At 41.5% G+C, this 19,056-nt stretch overlaps 2 protein-coding genes across 4 annotated transcripts in view; one reads left to right on the top strand and one right to left on the bottom strand.

Moving 5' to 3' along the window:
- The window catches only part of LOC118358314 (T-cell immunomodulatory protein-like), a 132,722-nt gene extending 117,642 nt beyond the window's left edge, over positions 1 to 15,080 (bottom strand). For both annotated transcript variants that reach the window (XM_035735977.1, XM_035735987.1), the window contains exons 1-6: positions 14,857 to 15,080; positions 14,352 to 14,436; positions 14,009 to 14,148; positions 13,817 to 13,868; positions 13,574 to 13,651; positions 13,266 to 13,360 (exon numbers count right to left, since the gene is read on the bottom strand). In XM_035735977.1, coding sequence (XP_035591870.1) covers positions 13,266 to 13,360; positions 13,574 to 13,651; positions 13,817 to 13,868; positions 14,009 to 14,148; positions 14,352 to 14,436; positions 14,857 to 15,040 — 634 coding nt within the window. In that variant the 5' untranslated portion in view covers positions 15,041 to 15,080. The remainder of the gene's footprint in view (positions 1 to 13,265; positions 13,361 to 13,573; positions 13,652 to 13,816; positions 13,869 to 14,008; positions 14,149 to 14,351; positions 14,437 to 14,856) is intronic.
- A 181-nt stretch (positions 15,081 to 15,261) lies between these two features.
- The window catches only part of LOC118358303 (phosphorylase b kinase regulatory subunit beta-like), a 57,886-nt gene continuing 54,091 nt past the window's right edge, over positions 15,262 to 19,056 (top strand). The window contains exons 1-2 of one of the 2 annotated variants that reach the window (XM_035735964.2): positions 15,262 to 15,404; positions 16,902 to 17,005. In XM_035735964.2, the coding sequence (XP_035591857.2) occupies positions 16,951 to 17,005 (55 nt within the window). In that variant the 5' untranslated portion in view covers positions 15,262 to 15,404; positions 16,902 to 16,950. The remainder of the gene's footprint in view (positions 15,405 to 16,901; positions 17,006 to 19,056) is intronic. The other variant, XM_035735954.2, reaches the window with a different exon arrangement.

Raw genomic sequence — 19,056 nt, 5'->3', positions numbered from 1 at the left:
CATCCCTACTGTCTCTAGCATGTGCTACAGCTGGCTGGCGTTGACACCCTCTCTCACACAAGCCATGCGGTTCAGCAAGGTGCGGTGCAGTGCAGTTAATGAACAGTCGTGGTGGCTTTTCTCTCCCACCATTGTTCATTTATTCAAATGGAGGTGCGTTGTACTTGGAGTCAGAGGAAGGCAGTCTCCTGAGAGGTTTCCTCCATGCCAGACAGAACACATTCACACAGAGAACAAGGCTAGGCCTAACGAGGAGGAATCAAACTGCTGACAGTCTTCCAACAAAAAGATGTCAAATTAACCAGGGCTTTGTTGTGACATATTTTCTTTGGTTTTTCAATGGGGGAAAAAATACAGTTAATGGGTTGTCTTGACAAAGATAGTTACATGAATGGTGCATAAGGTGCATACGGTATGAGAACAATAACAACCATGTGTATGAAAACAAAGTGCATCATAGTCAGTAATAACCAATCTACAAGATTATCACAGCATCCCATTTCAGAATGATGCAAGTGTTAAAGTTGCATCAACAGGCCAACTGCATTTAGAGCTAGTTAAACCCTGCCTGCTTTAAACCTGTGGTTAATGCCTAAAGCCCAAAGCCTCCTGCCAGCAATGCTGTAAACCAAACAAGACATTCCTCTGCCCCCTCTGCATTAGTGTCCGATGAATCCAGACACCTCCCAAGCCCCACCTGTCTGCAGTTATCACTGCTGCGCCCGCTCCCATTAGCTGAGATGGGGAGCCTAAAAGCAACCCTCTCCTCTCTCCATAGGCTTTAATGCCCCTGAGCAGCATATTTGTTAGACTGTTACTCAGCAAACAAGCTGTGACTCCAATTCCCTGCTCAGTGACAGACGGAGGGGAACAGAGAGGGTGGGGTGTGGGGCGAGCGCTTCACCCCTCAGGCTGGAGAGGAGATGGGATCATGCAGGGCCAAGTGAGTTTGATCTCATTTATCTGCCCAGGGGTTGGAGGCCAGATGTCAATTTGTGTACGAGTGAGGACTCAGAAGGGAAATATGGGTTGAATTAGGCAGCCCATAACGAGGGAAAAATTAAGCCATAATTGTGCTTGTGTGCGGGTGCTAAATATTCAGAGCCCTGAGATAGGCCATTCCGTTCTCATCGGTTTGTCAATTGCATTTTCATGCATCCTGTTCTTATACAATGATGGGTAGGCCGTCACTGTAAATAAGAATTTGTTCTTCGCTGACTTGCCTAGTTAAATCAAAATAAATGAAAATGTACCTCCCTACTCCAGTCCATGTTTCTGCTGTTGCACGGGAGAAAGAAGCCTTTGACATTATAAAGGAAATGTCATGTCAGTCATCAGTGAAATGGATACCTCAACCACCAGATATAGGGAGCCTTCCAGAGATAAGCAAGGATGGTAGCTTCAAGCTACTGAATCCCTGCACAGACAAAATCCTTGAAGAACAGTACTGGCGTAGATAGAATTCAGGAGAAATACAGGCTAAACATGAGGTAAAAACAACTAGGCCAATATCCCAGAGTCGATCCCTGTGTGACATGAGGATCCAGGGTACATCTCTATGAGACTAGAAAGAGACCTTCACCTCACAGTGGAGTGCTCAAATCTGTTATTTTCTCAGGTGCCGGTAAACATTATTATTATTATTTTTTTAATAATAATTTAATTTCCGACCTGCTGTACATCAGGTAGGCAAATGGTTGAAACGTCAGCCATTGCCGAATCGATGTTAGCCAAATAGCCATTCTGATGACAGCCACAGACAATATGCAGCCAGGAAAAGCGAAATAAATGAAAAATTGACATTAACTTGAATCATTCAAATGAATCATTTCTGTGCTGCTGAAAATGCCAGACATTTATGCTCCAATGACTACTGCTTGAGCAAGGACAGACAGGACATGGACACTCAGTGGTTAGAGGTTTACTCGCCGCGCTACACGGCTACAGTATATATTCTCTCTCAAGGACAGTAACCCAACACTCAGCCCATTGTCCTATTAAAGAAGACGGGAAGGGAGAGATACAGACTGCCTGGCCAGCTTGAATGAAATGTGGCTCTGTCTTCTGCAGGGAGGAGGTGATCAGACCGTGAAACTACCAATTTATAACTTGCCAAAGCCCAAAGGAGGATTTAGGCATGACACTAAAAGATGCAATGACAGCATTGAGATACAAAAACCTCAACATATTGTTGGTATTTGTACGATATTGTACGTAGCTTTCAAGGAATGAAAAAAAAAAACTAGACAGGCCGGAGAAAAATGCACGAGAGCTGGACTGAGCCGACACCCTTCATGCAATAATCTCCAAAATAAAATACCATATTGTATCAATGTTTTCCCCATTCACCTCGTTTGTGTAACTGAAATTAAACGAGTTAGGGACAAACCCAAAAGACTCCGTCAAAGTGAGCTTCCGACATTAAGCAAAAAAAGAGCATGGAGAAGAGCATGAAATTCAGGGTTGGAAAAAAGTGAAATCCCATAAATAAATCCTCCATAAGCCAATTCCTGTCCATATACACAGTGTGCCTTCAACCCAAAGCACCCCATTCACAAACATGACACAACGGCACCAGAAAATGGAAAGATGCTATTCTGAGGAGAAATAATCTCATAAAACCATTAAAGGGAACAACGTAGGTGCATTATGGGGGATTACACCAACTCCTCATACACTGGATTCCATTTCTCTGCCACTTGATTCTGGGGAGCAAAAACAGGAGTTTAACTTCTCACTGAAGTCCTGTAACAAGCTTAGGAAGCCCACCCTTGCAGTGGTCCTTCTGTGGCTCAGTTGGTAGAGCATGGCGCTTGTAACGCCAGGGTAGTGGGTTCAATTCCCGGGACCACCCATACGTAGAATGTATGCACACATGACTGTAAGTCGCTTTGGATAAAAGCGTCAGCTAAATGGCATATATTATTATTATTATTATTATTATATGAGTATAGCCTACGTACATGGTTAGGCCTATGTGAGCAATGTTATTGTGCCCATGTCGGAGAGAGTGTGTGTGTGTGTGTGTACTTGCAAACCTATTTCATTCCTGTAGTGAACATGGCTTTGCTCCAGACGCCCCTCAAGGTACTTAAAAATCTGAACAATTGTGTGGGTTTGACAAAGATTTTACTTACAGAGAGAGCAGTTACATCTTTCCATGTTGAGCGAGTGCATACGGTAGATCTTTCAATAAAAACTATTTATTCAAACAATTAAGCTTCAGGCAGATACTGCTGTGTGTTTGGTCTATATGGATGAACCCTGTTTGGTATTATGGTAATATACACCACTATAAGCCTGGAGGGGGAGAGTACTACACGTAAGAGGATTGCATTGGAAACAGCTGCACAACCAGAGGCCACAGATATACTGTATACAGTACATCAGTGAGAAATTAGATGCTTTATTTATTCATGCATTCATTTATCTACACAAACTGATGTAAACAAATGTATTGTACGTCTAATACTCTGACAGCTTTCCGGGAAGAGACTCAGCGTAAACATTGCACCTCAAAGCCTGGTCCCTCACGAGCACACTGTGCTCGTTTCGACTCTGTAATTATTCAAATTAGTACCGAACACTGCAAGTGTAGAACACTAGAATGCACGGTTCCATGTTAAGACGATCACAGAGAAAGTTGCCGTGTCTGACCTATGGCAGGTATCTTTTTGGGGTATTTGCTTACTGAGCTGGGACAATTTAACCAGCACATAATCATTCATATTTAAGCTGCTCAGGGATTAGAAAGCCATACTCCTTTGGACACGCCAGCCCACCTGGAGAGAGTATCTTAAAGGTTAGACTTCTTTGCTACATCACAGACAGGCTATGTTACAGTTTGGATTATGATTTCTTTCTGTGCTGGGTAAAGGATTGGCACTGTGGGTGTTGACCACCTTCGTCAAATGCAAGCAGGAATGTTACAACTGACAGGTTCAGCCAGTTTGAATGAGTGCTCGCTGCCCGTTTCTCATATTCATCTTGAGACTGTCGACACGAGCATCTGTCCTAGTTTTTTTGTTGTTTGTTGCCTAGGTCGACAGAGAAGCAGAGACCTGAGCCCCGGGGCACACGTCACGCTGGCAGGAGCCTGGCAAGAGTGCCGCGCCCAAACCAGGAGGCTGCCCTGTCGCCGTGGAAACGCTGTAGAGAAAATGGCTGCAGATTAAAAACAGCACAGAAATGTACAATTATATGGTCTTCTGCAGTGGGTGTCTGGTGCAGCCGTGTTTTAGCTGTGAAGAGCTTAGTGTGGGAGTGAGGATGCTGCTTTTCAGGAGGAAATGAATTAGAGAATTAGGTGAATCAGAGCGGTGTCTTTCAACTGCACCTCACCTGCCTGCCTCTCTAAGCATGGGGAGAGAAGGACTGGGACATGACCGTGTAGCCTGCACTAGAGGTCAGGAAAATAACCTCACACTCAACGTCAACAAAACTAAGGAGATGATTGTGGACTTCAGGAAACAGCAGAGGGAACACCCCCCTATCCACATCGACGGAACAGTAGTGGAGAGGGTAGCTAGTTTTAAGTTCCTCGGCATACACATCACAGACAAACTGAATTGGTCCACTCACAATGACAGCGTCGTGAAGAAGGCGCAGCAGCGCCTATTCAACCTCAGGAGGCTGAAGAAATTCGGCTTGTCACCAAAAGCACTCACAAACTTCTACAGATGCACAATCGAGAGCATCCTGGCGGGCTGTATCACCGCCTGGTACGGCAACTGCTCCGCCCTCAACCGTAAGGCTCTCCAGAGGGTAGTGAGGACTGCACAACGCATCACCGGGGGCAAACTACCTGCCCTCCAGGACACCTACACCACCCGTTGTTACAGGAAGGCCATAAAGATCATCAAGGACATCAACCACCCGAACCACTGCCTGTTCACCCCGCTATCATCCAGAAGGCGAGGTCAGTACAGGTGCATCAAAGCTGGGACCGAGAGACTGAAAAACAGCTTCTATCTCAAGGCCATCAGACTGTTAAACAGCCACCACTAACATTGAGTGGCTGCTGCCAACACACTGTCATTGACACTGACCCAACTCCAGCCATTTTAATAATGGGAAATGATGTAAATATATCACTAGCAACTTTAAACAATGCTACCTTATATAATGTTACTTACCCTACATTATTCATCTCATATGCATATGTATATACTGTACTCTACATCATCGACTGCATCCTTATGTAATACATGTATCACTAGCCACTTTAACTATGCCACTTTGTTTACTTTGTCTACACACTCATCTCATATGTATATACTGTACTCGATACCATCTACTGTATGCTGCTCTGTACCATCACTCATTCATATATCCTTATGTACATATTCCTTATCCCCTTACACTGTGTATAAGACAGTAGTTTTGGAATTGTTAGTTAGATTACTTGTTGGTTATCACTGCATTGTCGGAACTAGAAGCACAAGCTTTTCGCTACACTCGCATTAACATCTGCTAACCATGTGTATGTGACAAATACATTTTGATTTGATTTGATTTGAAGAGAGTGTGCAAAGTTGTTCTCATGTTTTCCAATACCCCATAGCAGTGGTTCCCAAACTTTTTATAGTCCTGTACCCCTTCAAACATTCAACCTCCAGCTGCGTTCCCCCTCTAGCACCAGGGTCAACGCCCACTGAAAATGTTTGTTTTTTTGCCATCATTTTAAGCCTGCCACACACACACTATACCGTTAATTTATTAAACATAAAAATTAGTGTGAGTTTGTCACAACCAGGCATGTGGGAAGTGACAAAGAGCTCTTATAGGACCAGGGCACAAATAATAATCAATAATTTTGCTCATTATTTAACCATCATACATATAAAACCGCATTTGTTCATCGAAAATTGTGAATAAATCACCACAGGTTAATGAGAAGGGTGTGCTTGAAAGGATGCACATAACTCTGCAATGTTGGGTTGGAGAGAGTCTCAGTCTTAAATCATTTCCCACATAGGCTGTGCCTGTATTTAGTTTTCATGGTAGTGAGGGCAGAGAATCCACTCTCACATAGGTACGTCAAATCAAATCAAATCAAATTTATTTATATAGCCCTTCGTACATCAGCTGATATCTCAAAGTGCTGTACAGAAACGTGGTTGCAAAGGGCATCAGTGTCTTAACAGCTCAATTTTCCAGGGCAGGATACTATCCAGAAATCTGGCAGTGGCTTCTGATTATATTCAATATTCACAGAATTGCAATTTTGATGAGCCTCTCTTGTTCAGATATCGGTAAGTGGACTGGAGGCAGGGCATGAAAGGGATAACGAATCCAGTTGTTTGTGTCATCTGTTTCGGGAAAGTGCCTGCGTAATTGCGCACCCAACTCACTCAGGTGCTTCGCAATATCACATTTGACATTGTTTGTAAGCTTGAGTTCATTTGCACACACAAAATCATACAATGATGGAAAGACCTGTGTGCAGTCCTTGTTAATGCAGACAGAGAAGAGCTCCAACTTCTTAATCATAGCCTTAATTTTGTCCCGCACATTGAATATAGTTGCGTAGAGTCCCTGTAACCCTTGATTTAGATCATTCAGGTGAGAAAAAACATCACCCAGAAAGGCCAGTCGTGTGAGAAACTCGTCATCATGCAAGCGGTCAGACAAGTGAAAATTACGGTCAGTAAAGAAAACTTTAAGCTCGTCTCTCAATTTGAAAAAAACTTGTCAAAAAAACTTGGTTAACTTTGTTCAAGCAAGGCCCCTGAACTCTCGTGTATTTTCTGCACTATGCAATGATATGGTTAACCAGCGCACTTCTGTATGTTGTAAAAGCGTTACATGGTCATTGCCCATATCATTGCATAGTGCAAAAAATACACGAGAGTTCAGGGGCCTTGCTTGAACAAAGTTAACCATTTTCACTGTAGTGTCCAAAACATCTCTCAAGCTGTCAGGCATTTGACTTGGCAGCAAGAGCTACTCGGTTGATCCTGCAGTGTACCGACGTGGTGTCGGGAGCAACTGCTTGCACACGCGTTATCCCTCCACTACGTCTCCCTGTCATGGGTTTTGCCACACTAGTACAGATACCAACACATCTTGACCATCAAAGTCCATTTGATGTCACAAAGCTGTCCAGTATATTAAAAATATCCTCTCCTGTTTTCCTGTTTTCCAGTGGTTTGCAGAAGAGGATGTCTTCCTTAATTGACCTCCATAAACGTAACGGACATAAACCAGTTGTGCCAGGCCCGCCACGTCTGTTGACTCATCCAGCTGTAAACGCATAGAATTCACTGGCTTGTATGCGAAACAGCAATTGTTTCAAACATATCCTGCCATGTCACTGATGCGTTGTGAAAGTGTTGTTTGATGAAGGCATTGTCTGTATAGTTTTTTGGGCCTTTTCCCCCAGCATTGTCCCAGCCATATCCGCGGCAGCAGGAAGAATGAAGTCCTCCACAATAGTATGGGGCTTGCCTGTCCTAGCCACTCGGTAGCTCACCATATCAGACGCTTCTAGCCCCTTCTTATTAGTGTTATCTGTCACTTTTATACATGTCTTACTACTCGAAGATCATCTTAATTCTCGCTCAAAAGACTCATGTGGCTTCTTCTCCAAATGGGCATGTTTTCTTTCTAAATCTCTGCACAAGAGTGAAGGTTTCATCAAGTTGTGAGATAGTACTTTTGTACATATAAACACATTGTGGCTGAGGAAAAGCACTTCTCCCAATATAACCATTTATCAATTTTCGAGCAAACGGAATGAGCAGCAGCTATGTTTGGCTACATATGGACCATTGGTGGAATACCCACGGGAGAGTAACGGTTAATGTGATTGGATGTTAATTATTTGACTAGGCTATCTGTATTTGACATTGTGTTATTTCGCTGAACACTAGATGGTTTGATTTTATTTTTGGCAGTGAAACGAGGCTACTCAGGCGAGGAAAAAAACTCAACCAAATGTATAGCCCCGCTGGAAAATATAAATGGACTGTTTGAAAATGTGGGGGAAAAAAGGAATTATTATTATTTATTTTTTATTTAAAAAAAAGAAATGTGAATCACGTTTTTATTTGGCGTACCCCAGTTTAGGAATACCTGCCCCATAAGATGCACAGAAGAGACTGTATTGGCGAATCGACGACAGTCGGTATAGTAAGTGGAAAATCATGTTAGATCGTTTTTTGTGTTGAACATTTTAAGTGGACTTCTTAAAGCTGCATACTGGACCCTATTCCAACTAAACTGAAAGAGCTGCTTCTTGTGCTTGGCCCTCCTATGTTGAACATAAAAATGGCTCTCTATCCACCGGATGTGTACCAAACTCACTAAAAGTGGCAGCAATAAAGCCTCTCTTGAAAAAGCCAAACCTTGACCCAGAAAATATAAAAAACTATCGGCCTATATCGAATCTTCCATTCCTCTCAAAAATTTGAGAAAAGACTGTTGCGCAGCAACTCACTGCCTTCCTGAAGACAAACAATGTATACAAAATGCTTCAGTCTGGTTTTAGACCCCATCATAGCACTGAGACTGCACTTGTGAAGGTGGTAAATGCCAACAGACCGAGGCTCTGCATCTGTCCTCGTGCTCCTAGACCTTAGTGCTGCTTTTGATACCATCGATCACCACATTCTTTTGGAGGGATTGGAAACCCAAATTGGTCTACACGGACAAGTTCTGGCCTGGTTTAGATATTATCTGTCGGAAAGATATCAGTTTGTCCTCTGACAAATCAACTGTAAATTTCGGTGTTCCTCAAGGTTCCGTTTTAGGACCACTATTGTTTTCACTATATATTTTACCTCTTGGGGATGTCATTCGAAAACATAATGTTAACTTTCACTGCTATGCGGATGACACACAGCTGTACATTTCAATGAAACATGGTGAAGTCCCAAAATTGCCCTCGCGAGAAGCATGCGTTTCAGACATAAGGAAGTGGATGGCTGCAAACGTTCTACTTTTAAACTAGGACAAAACAGAGATGCTTGTTCTCGGTCCCAAGAAACAAAGAGATCTTCTGTTGAATCTGACAATCATTCTTAATGGTTGTACAGTCGACTCAAATAAAACTGTGAAGGACCTCGGCATTACTCTGGCCCCTGTTCTCGCTTTTGAAGAACATATCAAGACTGTTTCAAGGACAGCTTTTTTCCATCTACGTAACATTGCAAAAATCAGAAACTTTCTGTCCAAAAATGATACAGAAAAATTAATCCATGCTTTTGTCACTTCTAGGTTAGACTACTGCAATGCTCTACTTTCCGGCTAAAGCACTAAATAAACATCAGTTAGTGCTAAATACGGCTGCTAGAATCCTGACTAGAACCATATTACTCCAGTGCTAGCCTCCCTACACTGGCTTTCTGTCAAGGCAAGGGCTGATTTCAAGGTTTTACTGCTAACCTACAAAGCATTACATGGGCTTGCTCCAGCCTCTCTCTCTGATTTGGTCCTGCCGTACATACCTACACGTACGCTAGGGTCACAAGACGCAGGCCTCCTAATTGCCCCTAGAATTTCTAAGCAAACAGCTGGAGGCAGGGCTTTCTCCTATAGAGCTCCATTTTTATGGAATGGTCTGCCTACCGATGTGAGAGACGCAAACTCGGTCTCAAACTTTAAGTCTTTACTGAAGACTCATCTCTTCAGTGGGTCATATGATTGAGTGTAGTCTGGCCCAGGAGTGTGAAGGTGAACGGAAAGGCTCTGGAAAATGAACCACCCTTGCTGTCTCTGCCTGGCCGGTTCCCCTCTTTTCACTGCCTCTAACGCTATCACAGGGGCTGAGTCACTGGCTTACTAGGGCTCTTTCATACCGTCCCTAGGAGGGGTGCGTCACTTGAGTGGGTTGAGTCACTGATGATGTGATCTTGCTGTCTGGGTTGGCGCCCCCCCTTGGGTTGTGCCGTGTCGGAGATCTTTGTGGGCTATACTCGGCCTTGTCTCAGGATGGTAAGTTGGTGCTTGAAGATATCCCTCTAGTGGTGTGGGGTCTGTGCTTTGGCAAAGTGGGTGGGGTAATATCCTTCCTGTTTGGCCCTGTCCGGGGGTGTCATCAGATGGGGCCACAGTGTCTCCTGACCCCTCCTGTCTCAGCCTCCAGTATTTATGCTGCAGTAGTTTATGTGTCGGGGGGCTAGGGTCAGTTTGTTATATCTGGAGTACTTCTCCTGTCCTATTCGGTGTCCTGTGTGAATTGAAGTATGCTCTCTCTCTCTCGGAGGAGGACCTGAACCCTAGGACCATGCCTCAGGACTACCTGACATGATGACTCCTTGCTGTCCCCAGTCCACCTGGCCGTGCTGCTGCTCCAGTTTCAACTGTTCTGCCTGTGATTATTATTATTTGACCATGCTGGTCATTTATGAAAATTTGAACATCTTGGCCATGTTCTGTTATAATCTCCACCTGGCAGAGCCAGAAGAGGACTGGCCACCCCACATAGCCTGGTTCCTCTCTAGGTTTCTTCTTAGGTTTTGGCCTTTCTAGGGAGTTTTTCCTAGCCACTGTGCTTCTACACCTGCATTGCTTGCTGTTTGGGGTTTTTAGGCTGGGTTTCTGTACAGCACTTTGAGATATCAGCTGATGTACGAAGGGCTACATAGATACATTTGATTTGACCTCATATGGTTTGGACCACCACTTTCTATCTTTGTGGCCTGGTCAGCAGCATCACAGAGAGGTATTTTATTATCATGCGCCCTATTCGGGGATGATTAGAGGAGGGTCAACCCCGTGTTGCGACTCCAATTTTAGTTGTATTTAAAGCTGTAAACATACACGGCCGTGGTGCATCCAGTGACCCTCTACCCACGACTCCTTTTAAGAGATCTGAAATTGCTTCCTGTTCAATGTCAAGGCCTCATTTAAGCTGTAAATTGGACTGCCGAGCAGCCCCTGTCCCCCTCTACAGTATATCATATGACCAGTCTGTATCATGTCTCACCTCTCTCTTCCACTTCTGGTGTTTTCTGTTCACTCCTCCTCATCTATCTGATCTATGTTCGGTTAGTTTATTAAGATGAGCAGCTTGTGATTACTACAGATGGTTAAGTATCCCTGTAAAAATGCTCCAAAATGGCTAATTCTGACACACTTGAGTGGTTCTACTGCTACCAAGATCACCGAGTCAGCACTGACACAATAGATAGATGCACAACGAGCAATAGATGCTTAACGTGACAATGAGCTCTCATAAGCCTCTAGCATCACATAACAACCTTGAGGGATTTTTACAGGTAATTTTATTTTGCTCTGTTTTATCTTAATACAGTGTGGAGGTTCCCTGGAGTCGGTATCAGTTTCAGATCTCGATAATGGTTTTGCTATGCCGGGGAATCGGAATGCGAGAACTCATTAGAAAAAGGTGGTAATTGCCAAATAATTATAAATGTCATTATGCACAAAGACACCAAACCGATACCATCATATGGCTTGTCGCTAGGCAACGTGGCTTTGCAACGCTCCCTGCAGTATCCAATTAGGAATCATTTTTTCGGTTCGAGAGAAGTTGATTGTTGGTGTAATGTAAGGGAAATAGATTTGCCTCATCAAGGTTACTGGACTGGGACTTCATAAAGGGATTCACTCATTACAGAACTGGACGATTTTAAAAAGGCATATTTAGATGTTTGGCCTGTTTTGAATCACTGTGTCACATTTTGCATGTTAGAAGCATTGTTTTTATTTTTATTTTATGTATACAGAATCATTTCTGGTTTTGTCGTGGAATATTCTAATCAAGTGAGAGAGACTTTGTCATTTCTTCTAACAATCATATGTCGCCTCAGGCTCACCGAAAGGTTGCTGGATCGAATCCCTGGGCTGACAAGGTGTTTATGGAATGCAGTCTTTAACTCAATTGTCAGCTCAAACTGTCGCTAGTGATTATATGCCCAGATTAACTGCAGGGAGCTAGAGTGGTGACCATCCCTTTAAAAAAAAATAAAAAACACTGCATTAGTAGAATAGAAATGTCTTACTATTTGTTAAGTATTAATTGTTACCTATTAATATCAAACAAATACATACTTCTTCTCTCACTATTTCCATAATATTGATTAGGTTACCAAATGTTTGCGAAGTGTTTGGCATTGGCCTACCTGTTTTTAAAGATCTATTGTAGGCCTACGTGAAGCATTTATAACATATGCTGTAAATTAACATGATATAATAACCACATATATTTTATACAGATATTGCAATCATGAAAGGATGAAATTAGTCGATATCTCATAATGGTATTGTACCGACTCTTCCTTAATATGGGATTTGACTTCCTGGGAGAAAAAAAATTGAAAACTAGTCTAAGTGACAGGTTTGTCAGATGGAATTTTGTGGAAAAAGAGAAATCCAGTAAAACAAGAAGAAAATGGGAATTCCTCTCTCTCTCTTAGTCAACTTAAATTGTTGAACTATATTATATTTTAATCCAATTGTTTGGAGCGTAAGAAACTCTTAGGAGAAAGTAGAAAAAAAAGGGATAATTGCCTTGACAGATCATCTACCCAGCTGTCTCATGAAACTTGTGGAGTAGGCCATCAGGCCGGGACGATACCAGTACCGCGATACTCATTAGTGTCGTGGCAAGGAAAGAAAACACAAACCGGATTTAACTTCTTTAGGAAAACAGCCCTAATGTTGGAAACAAACATTATGTTGTCATCCAGAGTAATTTTTTTCCTTCCAAGCTATAGCACACAATGTTTGGAGTGCTTCGAGTTTGGTCTGCTTCGTGTTTTCATTTTTGCGATGGAAAATAATATTGTGATACCGGCCCTAGTATGGGGACCAACATTCTCTCCAAGGGTTGAATACCACAAGGTAACCCACATACTTATCCCAATACATACCAAGTTACTACATCATATCAATTTAAAAAGGTATGAAGAGAAGAGGATGGGCTGCCATGAACAGACTCAAATTCCCTGCTTTGTATACAGTATGTGAAATGCTGATTTTGACCATTTATACAAGCATCTACTTACCAAGCTCCAGCAGAGTGCCCAATTACGCAGAATGAACTCACTACTCTTGACTCTAATGCTAAAGAGACTGATCACACAGCCATTAGATTGCCATGCACCACTGTCCATATGTTTCATTGTAGAAAGTGAGTCTATAGACTCCAATCTTGCACACCAGCACTACACACACCATGTAAAACAATCTAATCTGGTATGGTTCCAAATTAGCTTCCATCCAGCCTGTCTGTAATACCAGATTACTGAGTCTGGCAATGCAAGGTTCCAATAACCCATTTAGGATATTTGTCTACTCACCGGCGGTGAAATCTTTATTTAGGTCGATGAAAGCATTAGAATGAGGAATACGTATCTTGACAGGTGAACTAAGAGCTGGCTGCCACACTGCGTTCCTGTGAGGAAAGAACACAACACAACATGATTCATGTGCTCAGCAGACATTCTGAAAAAACACAGAACAACAAAGGTACTATTTTTAACACTACATACATCTACAATATTTAAATTGCAATTGAGTTTTGTCAAGACATGGAGAATAATGTAAAATAAAACAATGTCTATGGGGACTGCAAAGCATTGAGTCACTTTTCGAATCTCCACCTTACCTTCCAGTAAGATAGCAGACTTCAGTGGAGAAATCAGCAGAAACCCCAAAGATGTCTGGAATCATGTCCCCATTGAAGCTGCGTAAGATAATTTCATTTATAAAACCGTCAAAACTCCCAACTCATGAGCAAGATCATAGGACTAAGTTTAGGAAAACAATATTGCTTACATGGAAACTCATCATAGAAAACAACACCTACAGGTGATTTGTAAAATAAAAAAAATGTTCATGCATAACCTACTCCATTATCAGAGGTTGGTCCACAAATGTCTTATTAAGGTCAACTTGTTCATCTGCAAAACCAGATAAGAGATGTTAATCAGTTAGCTATTTAATAACAGTGAACAGAAGTCATTTTTCTGACTGTATTAGAGTACATTATTTCTTTGTATTCCATAAGCCTGAATCTAGGCCTAATAAAGCAACAATTTACCCAGGGTTTGGTTGTTTCCCCAGAATACAACAACCATTGTGTCCGAGGTGGCCTTGGTCTTGAGCTGAACTGTAAGAAGCACATCCATCTGAGAATCTCCATCGTAGTCTCCGGGAACAACACCGGTTATGATACAGTTGCTGAGAGAGGAAAGATGTTTACAGAGTGCCAGCTGTTGACATAACCCAGTAAAGAATAGCATAAGGCTTTTCTCAGTGACAGCTAATATCATCTTGTGTCAATCTACCCTAACCCACAGAGTTTGACTGGACAATGTGGAATTATTGATGCTTCAAGTGATGTGTGCACTAGTACAATTGAGAGAATAAGATCAGAAACTTACACAGGCAAATCCTTTTTAGTGATATGTACTTTTGGCTTGAAGTATGGGGCTTTCAGATCAGCCAAGAATATCACCAACTCCGATTCTGAAAGTTCAATGAAATATGCAATAAAAAACAATGCACACAATACTCAATTTCAAAGTCACCACAGCAGTCACAAAACCATATCAACAATGCAGTGACTAATTCACTGAAATGCATTCATTGGTGAGAGATCTAGCTAGACCCATGTTATGCTTTTGTTTCAATCTAGTTACTAGGCTACTGTGTCTTGTAATGTAGGTAATGCATTGAACACCAAACAGCTTTTCAAATCAGAGAAAATAGATTTCTACGTCATCACTGTTTTCATTGCTCTGCTAGATTAGCTAGCATCTTTGGAACACATGCGCAGCAAATGTCAATAATTCAAATATCATCATCTAGTATCTAGCTAAAGTTTATATTATTCACTAGCGAAATGTATCCTATTGAAAAGCCAGCTAGCTAACGTTAGCTACTCACTTTCTCTGATGATGAAAATATCTGTCTGTTTATCCGAGTTGAAATCACCAAAAGCAGCCACAGTGCCATGATTTTCAGACCCGAACAAGTCAGTTGTTACATCTTGAAGAGCAGATGCTCCATACTTCCCTGCAAAATACACAGTACATGTAAAAATATTGATAAACAATATCCACATCCTCATAGTTCAATTCAAACACAAACTGGAATATTGCAGTGCGTGTTCGGCTTACGGCAGATGGTGAATTGACGGCAAGCAATGCCTTAAGCCTAAACGAGTGGGGTTTGACATTTGTGAAGAAAAACAAATCTAGCCTTATTTAGTCGTATGTATAAAGTTAAAGAACATAATTGGCACAAGCGGTAGAAAGACTCTTGACATGTTCATTGAAGGGGGTGGTGTGACGTCACACCTTCAGCGCTTCCTAGTTTACTGCAGTGTCGCAACGTACTGTCACTTGGTAAACACAGAGAACCAACCAACATGTCAAGCTTGGGAGATGTCGGCAGGAAACTCCTGGAAATCAAAGCCAGGCAAAAGCGTTCAGGTTTGACAGTGTGTTATTGTAACATGCCTTTTTGTTGTATTTCTGCAAACCTCTGAATGTCCTGAGTGAAAAACAAACGAAACAGATTAACGTTATATCAGTTCCTTGCCTGCTATAGCCGCTATAGCGGGCTTGCATGAGCATGAAAGGTCAAGCTTATAAGTTTGCAGCTACTGAAGCTATTTTAGGAACTTCACATCAGGTGTTGCTTCTACCCTTGTCGTTTGTGTTAGGCTACATAAAACAGCAATGTTATCATACTGAACGAGAATGAATGTACATGTAGGCCAAAGGAGGCTGGTGGGAGGAGCAATAGGAGGACGGGCTCATTGTCATGGCTGGAATAAATTAAACAGAGTCAAACGTGGTTTATATGTGGTTAACTCAATTTGAATATCATTCCAGCCATTACAGTGAGCCTCATATACTCATACTGTGGGGAGAACAAGTATTTGATAAATTACTTAAAAATCATACAATGGTGATTTTCTGGATTTTTGTTTTAGATTCCGTCTCTCACAGTTGAAGTGTACCTATGATAAAAATTACAGACCTTTACATGCTTTGTAAGTAGGAAACACTGCCGATTTTGCAGGTTATCAAATACCTGTTCTCCCCACTGCAGCTCCTCCCACCGGCCTCCCCTGATGTAGGCTATGTTCATCAGGCTAACTGCCATTACACTTGCCAACATGGCAACCTGTTCACATAGACAGTGCAGGGGTAGGAAACTAGATTCAGCTGCGACCTGTTTTTTTTTTTGTCGGTGTGAATCATCTGGAGTCCGAAAGAGATTATATTGGAAAATTAATAATTTCATACCTTGATTATATTGAGACACGATCAAATATGGCGGGTAGCCTAGCAGTTAAGAGCATTGGGCCAGTAACCGAAAGGCCGCTGGTTTGAATCCCCGAGCAGACTGGGTGAAAAATCTGTTAATGTGCCCTTGAGCAAGAGGGGTGGGAGGTGTAATCACTCGCGGGCTTTGCCTATGTCCATGGTTTCAATCTGAAGTCATAAAGCTTGTATACTGATTTTGATTATGATCAATGGTTAATCAAGCTTTCTGTCAGTTAAAGGCCTCATGCAATAGTTGGTTATTTAAGAAATACTTTATCATCATAATAGTTTTAATTTGTTAAGTATCACTCATAAAAAAAACATTATAGTTTGACGAATGAATGCCTGGAAATATGTATACACATTTATGAACTTTTTGGGGATAGCACAACAGCAGACTGTATTTGAAAACAGACACATTCAGACATTAGGCTAATTCAAACCGTCATAACTCATCTTAACTATCATATGCCAACATACAAATAATTTCCAAGTAGGCTAATCTTTTAATGATCATTGTAGGCTACATGGCATATTAATGTGTTGTCATTTGTCTGTTTTGTAGCCACCCAATATTAACTTGCTCTGTGATTTCTGATTGATTTTGTTTTTCTTCTTAATCCGCTCTACTAACCCTCCTGTGAATTGCTGTAGATTTGTAATTTAGCTCAGAGACGATTGCCCTTTACCTCACCTTTTGAAAATGGCCAGTTCGGAATGTGAGATTTCCAAAGCTCCTCGGAAACTTAAAAGATATGGTAAGTAGTGAATTAAGCTTATGTAACTATTCTCCAGGTCGTTGATGTAAATGAGAATGTGTTCTCAATCAACTTAACTGGCAAAATATTTTTTTATTTTTTTTAAGAGGTAGGTAAGCACACCCAAACCCAAAGCCTTTCAAATTTGGTTGAACTAAATTTTGATTCAATCGAGTGTAATTCTTGTATATCATTATATGAGAAAATTCTCAGGATGACACCACTCCAAATGATACATTTCAATGAATAATCATGCCAGCCAGAGTTTTGTATTACTATACCACCCTAGTATCTTATGTCAGTTTCAGTGGAGGCTGCTGAGGGGAGGATGGCCAGCAGCATACCACCCTGCATCCCTCTGCTGGCTTGCTTCTGAAGCTAAGCAGGGTTGGTTCTGGTCAGACCCTGGATGGGAGAACAGATGCTGCTGGAAGTGGTGTTGGAGGGCCAGTAGTAGGCACCCTTTCCTCTGGTAAAAAAAAATGTCCCAATGCCCCAGGTCAATGATTGCCCTGTGTAGGGTGCCATCTTTCTGATGGGATGTCGAACAGGTGTCCTGATTCTCTGTGGTCACTAAAAGATCCAATTGCACTTATCGCAAGAGTAGGGGTGATAACCTAATCATCCCCAGCTTACAATTGGCTCATTTATCCCTCCCTGTAACTATTCCCCAGGTCGTTGCTGTAAAATGAGTGAACTTACCTGGTTAAATAAAATTAAATAAAACGGACCGAATGGCATCAAACACATGGAAACTTTTCCGCATCAGGATTTATCACACGCCTGTCCTCCAAAATTAAGGTACCACCAACTTCTTGTGTTCAGTTTTCTTCAGGTGAATGGTATGATATGCTGAATATGCTGTGATACACTATTATTAATGCTGTCTACGTGGCTTGGTCAGGATGCTATACCAATATACCCGTCGTTGATATAGGCTGCTACGTTCAATTCATGGGATATTTTGTGAGGTAAAATATGGTATACACTACTGTATCTAAAAATGATCCAAGTTGTTATAATTCACTTTTTTTGCTGCAACTATGATTCACAGTCTCTCCCTAGGGTTTCCACCAAAGATAGTACAACCATTATAATTATACTGTTTAATGGAAATAGAAAATGATACAAACCAGTATACAGTACTAAACCTAGTATTAACAAATATTGAACTCTCTCAGTGAAATTAATCACACAATATTTCCAAGCAACCACATACTTCAATCCGTGTTTCTATTCAGTAGAAATTAAATAAAACCTTTCATTTGCATATTAGCCTCGCACTGCCTTTGCAGAGTTATCTTGAAAAACGATGGCTTTGTCCCTGCCACTTAAAAGCTGATGGAAATTATGGTAATTTGACTGGAAATTTGGATTTTTTTTTTTTTTTTCAGTACCTGAGGTATTGACCCAAAGATTGATCCCATTAAAATGTAAATCACTCCAAAGTAAAAATGTGTCTGAAATAGTGGTCCAACAGATGGGGTTCCCCTGAAATTCACTTTGCTCTGAAGAAATGATGGCAAGTTCCATTATATTTTAAATTTGTGCTCAGCGTAGGAAATCACACTTCATGCTGGAGATTTGTTTTGGTATTTGCAGTGACTAAATGTGAGTTGGAAATGGGGCCTTGTCGTGATTGCATGCGTCAATGCATTGTGGTTTTTGTGTGACCTGTTCATTGAATTCTTATGGAATTCACAAAAAACATGGCTGATACTGAATTATTTTGACCATGTGTTTATGATGATGTTCTTCAGTCCCTTGTGTAGCTGAAGTCTTCATTAACAGCATTATCTAAAAAAAAACATTCTGTAAAATATGTTTAGCATTTAGGTCTAAATACATTTGCTTCTGAAGATTTAAGATAGAATTGCTGATAACTAGAAACCTTTTGTAGCATCAGTCTTACAGCCAACTACTCCCCAAGTGTTCACGGGGGTCTTTCTATGACATATAATTACTGTAGTGTGTGTCTCCAGAGAGTGTGGGAAAGTACCACAGAGGCGCCTGAGACATGAACAAATGAACTCCAATTGAGCTCTGGCTCA

This window comes from Oncorhynchus keta, chromosome 2, assembly GCF_023373465.1.
Source record: "Oncorhynchus keta strain PuntledgeMale-10-30-2019 chromosome 2, Oket_V2, whole genome shotgun sequence".
NCBI classification, from domain to species: Eukaryota; Metazoa; Chordata; class Actinopteri; order Salmoniformes; family Salmonidae; genus Oncorhynchus; species Oncorhynchus keta.
The sequence above is the reverse complement of the archived record's forward strand: the minus strand, read 5'-3'. Positions and strand labels throughout refer to the sequence as shown.